General features: G+C 42.1%; 1 protein-coding gene across 3 annotated transcripts in view; it reads left to right on the plus strand.

The window, feature by feature from the left end:
* MIPEP (mitochondrial intermediate peptidase) overlaps nt 1-13,663 on the plus strand; it is a 236,515-nt gene that overhangs the window by 36,232 nt on the left and 186,620 nt on the right. For all 3 annotated transcript variants that reach the window (XR_012241497.1, XM_073613434.1, XM_073613433.1), the window contains exons 3-6: nt 1,612-1,700; nt 3,236-3,322; nt 7,866-7,929; nt 9,079-9,261. Coding sequence is in view for 2 of the 3 variants with exons in the window: in XM_073613434.1 (XP_073469535.1) it covers nt 1,612-1,700; nt 3,236-3,322; nt 7,866-7,929; nt 9,079-9,261 (423 nt within the window). In the remaining variant the exon portion in view is untranslated. The remainder of the gene's footprint in view (nt 1-1,611; nt 1,701-3,235; nt 3,323-7,865; nt 7,930-9,078; nt 9,262-13,663) is intronic.

Genomic DNA, 13,663 nt, shown 5'->3' on the forward strand with positions numbered 1-13,663 from the left:
TCAGGGACAAGATTGTAGACCTACACAAAGCTGGAATGGGCTACAAGACAGCCAGCAAGAAGCTTGGTGAGAGGGTAACAACAGAAACACAAAATAACTGTCAATCTCCCTCGGTCTGGGGCTTCATGCAGGATCTCATCTCGTGGAGTTTCAGTGCTCATAAGAAAGGGGAGAAATCGACCCAGAACAACACGGGAGAATCTTTTCAATGACCTCAAGGCAACTGGGACCATAGTCGCTAAGAAAACAATTGGTAACACACTAAGGACTGAAATCCTGCAGCGCCCGCAAGGTCCCCCTGCTCAAGAAAGCACATGTACAGGCCCCATCTGAAGTTTGCTAATTTGCTAATGAGCATCTGAATGATTCAGAGAACTGGGTGAAAGTGTTGTGGTCAGATGAGACCAAAATCAAGCTCTTTGGCATCAACTAAACTCAGCCGTGTTTGGAGGAGAAGGAGGAATGCTGCCTATGACCCCAAGAACACCATCCCCCACCGTCAAACATGGAGGTGGAAACATGCTTGGGGGGTATTTTTCTGCTAAGGGGACAACTTCACCGCATCAAAGGGATGATGGATGGGGCCATCGAATCTTGGGTGAGAACCTCCTTCCCTCTAGCAGGGCATTGAAAATGGGTCGTGGATGGGTATTCCAGCATGACAATGACCCAAAGCACACAGCCAAGGAAACAAAGGAGTGGCTCAAGAAGAAGCACTTTGAGCTCCTTGAGTGGCCTAGCCAGTCTCCAGACCTTAATCCCATAGAAGCTGAAGGTTCGAATTGCCAAACCTTAATGACTTGTAGAGGATCTGCAAAGATGAGTGCAACAAAATCCCCTCCTGAGGCAGTGGGGGCAGTAGCTAGTTTTAGCGGCGCTTTACCACTGTTTAAGCGGCGCGCTTTTAAACCCCCCCCCAAAGGGGTTTAAAGCACAGCTGCCGAAGGCGCTTTGCAGGCACTTCGGCAGCGCTGCCCATTGATTTCAATGGGCAGGGCCGGTTTAGGAGCGGTGTATACAACACTCCCACACCGCCCCAGAGATGCTGCTTGCAGGACTTTTTTTCTCCTCCTGCAAGCGCACCGCTCCAGTGTGAAAGCACTCGGGCTCTCACACTGGGGCTGCAGGTGAGGCAGTTTTCAGGCGCTATTTTTAGCGCTAAAGTGCCTGAAAAACGCCTCTTTGTGAAAGTGGCCTAAACGTCTGACCTCTGTGATTGCCAACAAGGATTTTGGCCACCAAGTACTATGTCATGTTTTGCGAAGGGGTCAAATACTTATTTCACTCATGAGAATGCAAATTGAATTTATAACTTTTTTTGAAATGCTTTTTTCTGGATTTTTTATTTTATTCTGTCTCTCACTGTTAAAATAAATCTGCCATTAAAATTTCTTTGTCAGTGGGCAAACATAAAAAATCAGCAGGGGATCAAATACTTTTTTCCCTTACTGTATTAGTGAAATGGTAGTGATGCAGTTACTGTAGACTGGTGCTCTGTTTATTACATTCTAATTGAAATTTTTTTTTTTTTCTTGCGTCCTCCATTTTAATAGATCTGTTTTTTATGTTTTAGTTTCTTTCATGACTAATAAGATGTTCTGATCTCTGCAGGCTGACTTTGTCAAGGCCGCTCACCCTGACTCCTCATTCAGAGATGCAGCTGAGGAAGCCTGTAGGAACATAGGTACCATGGTGGAGAAGTATGTCACCTATGTCTCTGCCACATTTTGCTCTTTAGTCTGCTATGCATTGTAACTACTGCTTTGACTGGGTGCCAGTGGTTCTGTTCTAACAGATTGCTTCAGCTTTCAGTACCATTCTCATCTTTTGAAAGTTGCTTAGAATGTCTTTAACTGCTGTGAATAGAAAACTCAGTTTGCAGTATGTGATTTATATCCTTAACACTTGTACATTTATTAATGTTAGCTTTTGAAGTTTAGTTTAGAAAGCATCAGATTCCGCACGTTTTTTGGAAAGCATTTAATAAGCTTAAAGCTGCTGTATTTAAGCCCTTTAGGGACTCTTGAGGTCCAGGCTAGAACTACCTAATAGAGGTTTTAAAGAGGAAGTAAACCCTGATTTCTTCCTTTCTTTTTCCCTGCAAAATGAAAGCATAATGTGCTAGTATGTATCACATACTAGCACATTATGTGACGCTTACCTGCAAACAAGGCCCGCGCCGTCCCTGCTGCAGGCCGCATCCATCTTCACCCCTCTTCCTGCCGGGGCCGCGGACTCTGGCTCTGTGACTGGCCGGAGCCACATGATGTCACTTGCGTGCGGGAGCCGCCAGTCACGGCACTCGCTCCTGAATAAACAGCACAGGAGGCCATTTCTACACAGCGCATGCGCCAATGACGTCATTGGCGCAGTATACAGTAAATATCTTCAAAACTGTGCACGTTCAGGAGATATTTACAGTACCTATAGTTAAGCCTTATTCTAGGCTTACCTATAGGTACAACTTGCACAGAGCGGTGATTGTAAACCTTTTACATAAAGCCAGTGAGGTGACTGGACTTAGGTGATACACAGAGGAAACAAATCCTCTTACACAAGTTGTACCTGTTTTACTTGCAGTCTTCTCTTCTCTACATCTGTTCAGAGTTTAAAATCTTGTCTGAGCTGTCAGAAAATAGGGGGTGGAGAGCTGAAAGTAAAGTCTGCAGAGGTGTAGAGCTCTCTCAGCTGATTGGAGGGAAAAGACCCCCCCCCCCCCCCCTTCCCCTTTACAGCACATAGGAACAGACCTGAGGCTGACAATCTGCTGGAGCTCCCTCCCCTGTCACCTATTTTCTCTTGGTGTCATGAAAACTTGATAGCCATTGCTGACCCTTTTCTTCTAAAACTGCTAGTTTCCTGGCCATATACTGATCCATTGATTTTAATACTGAAGACCTCCTGTGTTTACTATGCAACAGGGTAGGTGCTTTGCATGAGACCTGGAAGCTAGCAGTGATCACTGTAGTAACAATGCTTAACAGTGATCAGCTCGTTTGTGCTCAGACTCTGGTCTGAACCCACATTTGCAAGCAGGCTAGAAAGCTATCGGTCATACGGGCCAGTCATCTGCAGCTAGAACATTCGCCGCGCGCCGCAGTCAAAAAGAACATAGCCCCAATTCCAAAAAAGTTGGGATGCTGGTTTTGGGAAACCATTAAATCAATGGGTTTTGGTTGCCCTTTAGGTTTTGAAGAAAATATTTATTTCAGATGTTGCTTTTATTCTGTTGAAGGTTGAACACCAATGTGGAATTATGTCAAAGTTTGAGAGAACTTCTGCAAAACAAAGCTCTTATGGATTCTCTGGATCCTGAGACCAGGTATATTGTATATATTATATCACCCTATAGAGTGGTTGTAAACGTGTGTTTGTTTTTTTTTTATTTTTTTTTTTTTTTTTATCTTTTTTATTAAACTAACAATCCTGGTATACTTCCCTCCTCCGTGTAGTAGTTTTGCTCAGAGTGGGCCAAAACCTCTTTTGGGGTCCCCTGCTGGCACTGTCCGCTCCCCCTTTTCTGTGTCTGCCCCCCCCCTCCCCCCCCGGCAAGCCTCTTGCTAGGGGGGCAGACATCCAGACTCGCTCCCAAGCCGGGCTGTGTGCATCCCTTTTCACACACAGCGAGATTTGGCTCCCTCCTCGTGATATGCCTGACATCAGTAAGAACAACAAGTCTGTGGGGGAAGAGAAATGATAACTGAAGCTAGGCACAGTGCTGGATCCATACAGGGCTATGGTAAATGTTTAACCACTTCAGCCCCAGAAGGTTTTACCCCCTTAATGATCAGAGCATTTTTTGCAATACAGCACTGCATCAATTTAACTGAAAATTGCGCGGTCGTGCGACGCTGTACCCAAACAAAATTTAACTTCCTTTTTTTTCCACAAATGGAGCTTTCTTTTGGTGCTATTTGATCACCTCTATGGGTTTTATTTTTTGCGCTATAAACAAAAAAAAAAGAGCGTCAATTTTGAAAAAAAAACTTATTTTTTTTACTTTCTGCTATAATACATATATATATATAAAAAAAAAATTGCAATAGGCATATATTGATTGGTTTGCACAAAAGTTATCGTGTCTACAAAATAGGGGTTAGATTTAGAGACTTTTATTTATTTTTTATTGTTTTTACTGGTAATTGCGGCGATCTGTGTTTTTTTAGTGGGATTGCGGCGGACAAATCTGACCCAAAATTACACTTTTTGGGGACCAGTGACATTATTACATTGATCAGTGCTATAAAAATGCACTGATCAATGTAAAAATTACACTGGCAGGGAAGGGGTTAACACTAGGGGGCGATCAAGGGGTTAAGTGAGTTCCCTCAGTGTGTTCTGATTGTAGGGGGATGGGCTCACTACAACATGACAGATCACTGGGAACGGTAGATCCCGGTCATGTCACTAGGCAGAACGGGGAAATGCCTTTTTTACATAGTTCCCCGTTCTGCCGCGATCGCGGGTCACCAGCGGACATCAAGTCCACGAGACCCTCAGGCACGCTCCCACGTGTTCGCTATCCTGCTTTTACGGACTGACTTACAGGTACGTCAGTTTGCGCAGAAGAGCCATTCTGCCTACATATATCGACGTGAGCCGGTCGGCAAGTGGTTAAGGGGGCTGGTAGGGGCACTGCTATTGTAAGTGTTTTGTTATTTTCTTTACCATTAATGCAGATAATGCATTAAAACCTTTTTCACTCTTGCAACCATATTAAGGCGACACAAAAGTCTTGTATTTTCTCATGAGTCAAAATAAGGCGTTGCACATATATAATATAGTAATAAGTAACAAAACACTGCGTTCTATAAAGGACAAAGGTGAGTAAGCAGCAGCATACGTTGTGACAAACAACTGAAAATATAATTTAAAAATGCAGCACTAAACAATAATATAACTAAAACAACCTACATAAGTCCATGTAAGAGTATTGGTTGAACAATGTGATGAAAAAAATTAATATCCTTGGCACCCACCGTGTGTTCCTTGGCGTTCCTGGTGACGGAAGTTCATCTTGCCTGCTTCTACACCTTGGATTTCCTCTCCTAGCCCGATGGGGCCAATTGCCTGATTGACTCCATGTCACTGACAGGGGAGTCCACCTCTTCCGGTAAGAGTACCCATCTTCTTCATTGTTTGGATGTTTAATATCGTTGATGCCAGCGTAGCATTACGGATCTACACTACACTCACCGGGTCCTGTGGGTCTCCAACCATCCATTATCGTCCTGCTTATTATGTATGGACATGCGTTAACACTTGTTTCATTCACTATTTTTACATTTTGGACTTATCATTTTTTTCATCACATTGTTCAACCAATACTCTTACATGGACATATATAATATATATATTCAGTAAAACCTTGGAGTGCGAGCATAATAGATTCCGGAAACATGCTTGTAATCCAAAGCACTCGTATAGCAAAGTGAATTTCCCCACAAGAAATTATGGAAACTCCAGACGATTTGTTCCACAACCGTTTATTCATAAGTCTCTCAGTCTATAGTCCATATATAACGATTATAGCAATGTGACTTCAAGGCAACTTCAGGGAATGCCTGGGTAATCTTCCTGTAATGTCGGATCCAAATCACATCAATTAAGATGAGGATCTGACTTAGGGCTCATGTACCCTGCAGCTCCAAAAAAAAAAAAGCTGCTTTTACAGGCATTTGAGCTTTTATTTCAGCTTGAGGAAGCTTGTTCATTTTTTGTGCACATTTTTATTAAGCTTTTTTGAGCATAAGCATTTTTTTTTTCACAAACCCTCCTTAGTCTATGGGCACAAGTCGGATAGAAGTCGCCTTGAAGTAGTGCAGGAACCTTTTCTAAAGTTGGGGCAACTTCAGTAGTGCTAATTAACCACTTGCCCACTAGGCACTTAAACCCCCTTCCTAACCAGACCAGTTTTCAGCTTTCGAGCTCTCACATTTTGAATGACAATTACTCAGTCATGCAACACTGTAACCATATGAAATGTTTGTCCTTTTTTTCACACAAATAGAGCTTTCTTTTGGTGGCATTTAATCACCGCTGGGCTTTTAATTTTTTGCGCTATAAAAGAAAAAAGACTGAAAATTCTGTAAAAAAAAAAAAAATGCATTTTTCTTCCTTTCTGTTATAAAATTTTGCAAATTAGTAATTTTTCTTCATAAATTTTGCCCAAAATTTATACTGCTACATATCTTTGGTAAAAATAACCCAAATTGGTGTATATTATTTGGTCTTTGTGAAATTTATAGAGTCCACAAGCTATGGTGCCAATCTCTGAAAATTGATCACACCTGAAGTACTGACAGCCTATTTCTAATTTCTTGAGACCCTAACAAGCCAGAAAAGTACAAATACCCCCCAAATGACCTCTTTTTGGAAAGTAGACATTCCAAGGTATTTAGAAAGGGGCATGGTGAGTTTTTTTAAATTGTCATTTTTTTCCCACAATTCTTTGCAAAATCAAGATTATTTATTTTTCCTTTTTTTCACAAACTTGTTATATTAGCAGGTTATTTTTTCACACAGAGCATATGCATACCACAGATTACACCCCAAAACACATTCTGCTATTCCTCCCGAGTATGGCGATACCACATGTGTGAGACTTTTACACAGTATGGCCACATGGAGAGGCCCAGCATGCAGGGAGCGCCATCAGGTATTCTGGAGCATAAATTACACATCTAACACTTTTGAAGGCCCTGGAGCACCAGGACAATGGAAACGCCCCAAAAATGCCCCCGTTTTGGAAAGTAAACACCCCAACGTATAATCTATGAGGCATAATGAGTCTTTTGAATATGTCACTTTTTTCTACAATTTTTTGGAAAATGTGGAAAGAAAATGAAAACGCATTTTTTTTTTTTTTTTTTAAATATAAAGTTGTCCATTCATACAATATTTCTAACATATAGCATGTACATACCAAAAATGACACCCCAAAATAAATTCTCCTACTCCTCCTGAGTATGTTGATCCCACATGTGGGAGACTTCCACAGCCTGGCCACATACAGAGGTTGAGTACGGCTGGGTATGGCCGAGTATGGCTGAGCATGGCAGGGTACAGCGCGGTATGGCTGAGTACGGCTGAATATGGCTGGGGGTGGATGGGATGGCTGAGCATGGATGGATGAGTATTGCTGAGTATGGGTGGATAAGTATGACAGAGGGATGGCTGAGCGTGGATGGCGGGTTGGCTGAGTGTGGATGGCTTATACAGAGGGATGGATGAGTGCTGGATTTGTCACTGAGCAGCGCTGTGGGCACTACACATTCAGCCCACAGCGCTGCTGCATCCGATCTCTCCCCTCTCTGCTCACACTGTATGGAGAAGGGAGAGAGAAACCGGATATCACGCCGGTTGGTTTACATGTGATCGCTCACGTCATCACGTGGTAAACGGCGGCTGTCAGCGGCCATTTACCATGATCCGTGATGCGCCGGGTCCAGGTCACGGATGCTCCCGTGTGCGCGCCCCAGGGGGCTCGCGGGAGCTTGATTCTGGGAGGACGTCATAGTACGCCCTCCCAGAGTTATCGAACCGCCCTGTAGCCATCATTCGGCTATGGGCCGGTGGTTAAGACAGCTCTTATTGACCAAAATGGGATTTCACATGTCACGCGACTTGGAGTCCCACAAGTCGGATCCCAAGCTACTTCTATTGCAAAACTTTGCTCATTTTATTAAGTTAAGATTTATAAAAAGAATTTGCTCTTCTTGTAAAAACCTTGCAGACCAAGTTATTTGCAATTCAAGGTGTTACTGTATATAATATTACAGTGATGAATTTTGTTGTAAGTAAAGTATCTTTGCTGACGTAAAAAAGGTGAAAGTTCTGTACTGTTTTTTTTTTTTTTTTTAAAGGCGAGTAGCTGAATTGTTTCTATTTGATTTTGAGATCAGTGGAATCCATTTGGACCGGGAGAAGGTAAATGGTGATTTCAGCATTACTGAAGACCTTTGTTGTACATAACACAATTACGAAAAATAGCTGAGCAGGTTTACTACATAACCTTTTTGTTCCACGTTTCCTGTTTTACTCTTTAAAGTAATGCGGTTGATCTATGTATTGATACCTTAAAGGGTAATTTCACGCAGTATTTAACCCCCCAAAAAATGTAATATGTTGCATCTTGTCCATCCTTAAATGTGGTTTATTAGTTTTCTGTTTTTAAAACTTTTTTTTTTTCCCTTTCCTTTTACCTGGTTATCTGACCAGTAACATACTTCCTGTTTTATGGTGTCTCCATTCTGGATGGAGGAACAACAGAGACACCTTTAGACAACAGCTTTGTCAATTTGGGGAAAGGGTGGTATTAGATGCACATACAGATTTAAATGCACTTCAGGTGGCAACTGGCTCTATCATCAGGTGAAAATAGAGGAAAAAAGACCACAAAAGAAAACCAATGCAGTTACTACATCTATGGATTAGTAAGCAGCAGTATAATTAATTTTGTTTCTGGGTTAACGTTTTACTCTGCCAAAATGATTTCCAATTCTGCTTAGACAATCGTGTATACCGCACACTTCTGTTGTATTGCATAAATAGGGAGATAACTCTACTGTTTCCTTTTTCAATTTTAAAGAGACCATAGGTATTGTCCGTTCAGGAACAAGCTCCATCACATGGGTGAGGGTATGCTCCCACATACCTGGAAACAGTGCTCAAATTGGCAAGGATTGAGGAGTGTACCTTGCTGGGGTGGAGGGGGACAATCGGGAGACAGTGCCAGGAATAGATAGAAGTCTCCAGTCTGCTGGTGGTGATGCTGAATAATTGTCCTTTGTACAGGCTGAGAGGTGAATTGGGAATTTTTTAAAGCTCATCCAGGATAGTCCTCTTTCTGACTATGCAGTGTGGCAGAGTTGTGCAAATCACAAAACTGGCTGACCAGAATTACAAATCATTTGGCAATTGTAATTTAACACACACACACGCCATCCGATTTTAAAGCACTAGGACATGTTACACATTCACTCGGCATAAAAAAAGAAAAAAATACAGATATCTGTTGCTAGGTTCGTATTCCTGCGTTTGTCGTGTTTTAATATATCAATTGTTTTTTCTTTGCAGCGTCAGAAGGCCGTCAACCTAAATGTTGTCATTGCAGACCTGAGCAGCGACTTCTTGCTTGGATCCAACTTGCCCAACAGGATTGAGAATAATGCTATACCTGATCACATTCGATCTCACTTTGCCTGGGATGGGAAGTACCTACAAATCGGTGGCTTGTATGCAGATTCTCCCAGTGATCTGGTAAGCGGAGAGTAAATGCTTTTTGCAAAGGCTTAGAATAAGATTTTTAAACCTGAGGCGCTTTTACACTCTTTAATAAAGAGATCACAATGGCAGCTGCTGTTTACTTTCATGCAACACAAGCTAATTCCATATGGCAGTAGATCTTTTGTCTGTGTATAACGTATAAATAAGTACCTGGAAGTAAACAAAAAAACGCGGCTCTAGTGCTTCAGCCTAAACTAAGAGTTAGGGTAATACTGTATGCTATAGTCTCTATAAAAGAAAAACATTGTGAAGGATCAAGGTGTCATCCATTGCTTAAATCTCCTTTGAAAATACTAATCTCTTGTCATGCTGAAACTTTGGCTTATAATGGTATCTAAGTCACTGACCTGGAGCAAGTATAGGAATTCTGGCACTTATTTACAGTATGCTAGCTCTGGATCTGTTACTCAAAAGTACTTGAATCAGAAACTGCCAGGTAACTAGCATTTTCCTCAGGAGGCTGGCAATGGTAGCTCCCTGTTTTTCCATTGTTACTGTGTCACAAATAATACTCCAGCCATTGATGCTTTCCTTCGCCATCACAAGAACACGCTCTCTTGATTTCAAACACTGCGTATGCACAGTGCACAATCTACCTCATATCTGTGGAGCTGAGATCAGGGCTACTGCAATGAAAGAGAAAATGCATGCATGGGTTGTTGAATCCGAAACAGGGCATGAGAGAAAGCAGAAGCCTCATAGCAATGTTTTTCTCGTTTCTTCTGATTTTCTTATCTCTTTTTGGACTACATGTTTATCTGGCCACCAGGCGTAGTCCTGTTTTGGATGGTTACACTATTTGCATTTCTTTTCTGATCTGGTTTATCAGTTTAATCCAAGGCCCTTTATTAGTGGGCTTTTTGTGTAGTTATACACAATCGTGTGGCTGGTTTCATATGCTATATTGTGACATGAATCCAGAATTGTTTTGATTGCACCTTTTTATAATGCTACGGTGGGGCAAAAAAGTATTTAGTCAGCCATCAATTGTGCAAGTTCTCCCACTTAAAAAGATGAGAGAGACTTGTAATTGCCATCATAGGTATACCTCAACTATGAGAGACAAAATGTGGAAACAAATCCAGACAATCACATTTGTCTGATTTTTGAAAGAATTTATTTGCAAATTATGGTGGAAAATAAGTATTTGGTCACCTACAAACAAGCAAGATTTCTGGCTCTCACAGACATGTATCTTCTTCTTTAAGAGGCTCCTCTGTCCTCCATTCATTACCTGTATTAATGGCACCTGTTTGAACTTGTTATCAGTATAAAACACACCTGTCCACAACCTCAAACAGTCACATTCCAAACTCCACTATGGTGAAGACCAAAGAGCTGTCGAAGGACACCAGAAACAAAATTGTAGACCTGCACCAGGCTGGGAAGACTGAATCTGCAATAGGCAAGCAGCTTGGTGTGAAGAAATCAACTGTGGGAGCAATAATTAGAAAATGGAAGACATACAAGACCACTGATAATCTCCCTCGATCTGGGGCTCCACGCAAGATCTCACCCCGTGGGGTCAAAATGATCACAAGAACGGTGAGCAAAAATCACAGAACCACACGGGGGGACCTAGTGAATGACCTGCAGAGAGCTGGGACCAACGTAACAAAGGCTACCATCAGTAACACACTACGCCACCAGGGACTCAGATCCTGCAGTGCCAGACGTGTCCCCCTGCTTAAAGCAGAGTTCCACCCAAATTTTGAACAATATCTGTATGTATTCTCTTCCTTGCCTAGATGCTGACATGCCGTTTAAAAAAATTTAAATCGCCATAATTACCTTTTATTTTTCTATTCTTCTTTGCACTTCCTGGTTCTCCTCCCGTGGGAGTAGGCGTGTTTCTAGCCTCTCCCAGACTCCTGGGAGCTAGTCTCAGGCTTCCCAGGATGCCACTGAGCATGTGCGGGAACGAGCGGTAAATGCTGGGAGCACAGCATTCACCACATCCAGGAAATAAATGCTTGTGGGCTTCAAATGCCCACAATGAAGATGGAAACCGCCTGCAGTGAATAATATAAGTTATTCTTTCCGACAAAATCTGACCCAGGCGGACGTATTACACACAATATGTGAGTATGTAATGCTGAGAAGAAAAGTTTGTGAATGAACTCAAAAAAAAAAAAATGATAGATAGGTGGACCCCCACTTTAAGCCAGTACATGTCCGGCCCTGTCTGAGGTTTGCTAGAGAGCATTTGGATGATCCAGAAGAAGATTGGGAGAATGTCATATGGTCAGATGAAACCAAAGTAGAACTGTTTGGTAGACACACAACTCGTCGTGTTTGGAGGAGAGAGAATGCTGAGTTGCAACCAAAGAACACCATACCTACTGTGAAGCATGGGGGTGCCAACATCATGCTTTGGGGCTTTTTCTCTGCAAAGGGAACAGGATGACTGATCCGTGTACATGAAAGAATGAATGGGGCCATGTATCGTGAGATTTTGAGTGCAAACCTCCTCCCATCAGCAAGGGCATTGAAGATGAAACGTGGCTGGGTCTTTCAGCATGACAATGATCCCAAACATACCGCCCGGGCAACGAAGGAGTGACTTCATAAGAAGCATTTCAAGGTCCTGGAGTGGCCTAGCCAGTCTCCAGATCTCAACCCCATAGAAAAATTTTGGAGGGAGTTGAAAGTCCGTGTTGCCCAGCGACAGCTCCAAAACATCACTGCTCTAGAGGAGATCTGCATGGAGGAATGGGCCAACATACCAGCAACAGTGTGTGACAACTTGTTAAGACTTAAGAAAACATTTGACCTCTCTCATTGCCAACAAAGGATATATAACAGAGTATTGAGATGAACTTTTGATATTGACAAAATACTTATTTTCCACCATAATTTTCAAATAAATTCTTTAAAAAATCAGACAATGTGATTGTCTGGATTTGTTTCCACATTTTGTCTCTCATAGTTGAGGTATACCTATGATGACAATTACAGGCCTCTCTCATCTTTTTAAGTGGGAGAACTTGCACAATTGGTGGCTGACTAAATACTTTTTTGCCCCACTGTATATGCGGTGAGGCAGTAAGCCTTGAAAATGTACGTCTACTTGACATACTCGTTTGTTATGCATTGTAACTATCCACTTGTTGGCTCTGTCTGTTTAACTGATTATTAACAAAAAAATATGTAAAGGAAGCCTCATATCAATGTCAACAATTGGGCAGGGCGATGTAATGCTGGCCTGAGCAAGTTTTTTGGCAGCTTACTGGAGGAGGGGTGAAAATGGAATACCTTAATAGCAGGCACATTATTCAACATTGTTCATAGCAGCACATTTTTTTTTGTCTACTGGTGCACCTTAACTGCAGGTAGTGTTGTTTTTGTTTTGTTTTTTCTGTTTTTGTTAAAGTGGAGTTCCACCCAAAAAAATTATGGCATTAATATGCATGAAATAAATTAAATTAAAAATAAACATTTGGAGAAATTTTTTTTTACTTTTTTATGCCTGTTGCTATGTGGTCCCTCGAAATCTGACTCCATCACCTCGGCTCCTAACGTCCCTTCCCTCTGCGCCTCCGCTTGCTACTGCTCCTGGGAGATGTGTGTCATCATTTCCCAGGAGTCAGTGGGCTGCGCCAAGGGCTAGGTTGCCATAACAACGGGACGGGCACTTCCGACGATGCCGCCCGTTGTTATGGCAACCTGTATACTTTACAGTGCCGCTACGGCGCATTACTGCACATGCACGAGAACAGGGCGGTGCATGCTGGTCCAGCAGCAGCACCGTATCCGACAACAGGATGCTTGTGGGCTTCATTGGCCCACAAGCAAAATGAGAACGTACAGAACAACAAGATCAAAGTTATTAAAACAGATAAAACCGGACATCGAGAGAGAATTTTAATAGAAGACGTGAGTGTTACAATGCCTTATTAAATGCTTTTCAAAGGTTTAAAAAAAAAAATAGTTTGTAGTTGGAACTTCGCTTTAAGTTTTAAATAGAGTAGGGAAGGGTGTAATTTAGTTTTTTGACATCTGCATCTCTCTGGGGAGATTTCCCTTTGCTTCCTGTCCTGGAGATGGAGGATGAAGTGAGAGGAAATATCTATAAAATGAGAGGTCTTCACCTCTACTCATTTACCTTCACCTCCTATTCTGGTAACCTATGTAAAATTTTATATTTCCCATCACTTTGTGTTAATGATAGTTAGTGATTACCTCGAACCCCAAAATGGGACAACGAAGTACTTTCAGGTATAATAGTTTTGATTGGTTGAACTATATCAACACTGAAGAGCTGTATTTCTGCGTAATGCTGAAGGACTTGGACCCTGTTCTAGAACTGAATTTTCTGATGCACGTGGTGGGTCCCAGGTCTCGGCTATAAAAAACAATGCAGAATTATTGCAGT

Source organism: Aquarana catesbeiana, linkage group LG02, assembly GCF_042186555.1.
Source record: "Aquarana catesbeiana isolate 2022-GZ linkage group LG02, ASM4218655v1, whole genome shotgun sequence".
Taxonomy (NCBI): Eukaryota; Metazoa; Chordata; class Amphibia; order Anura; family Ranidae; genus Aquarana; species Aquarana catesbeiana.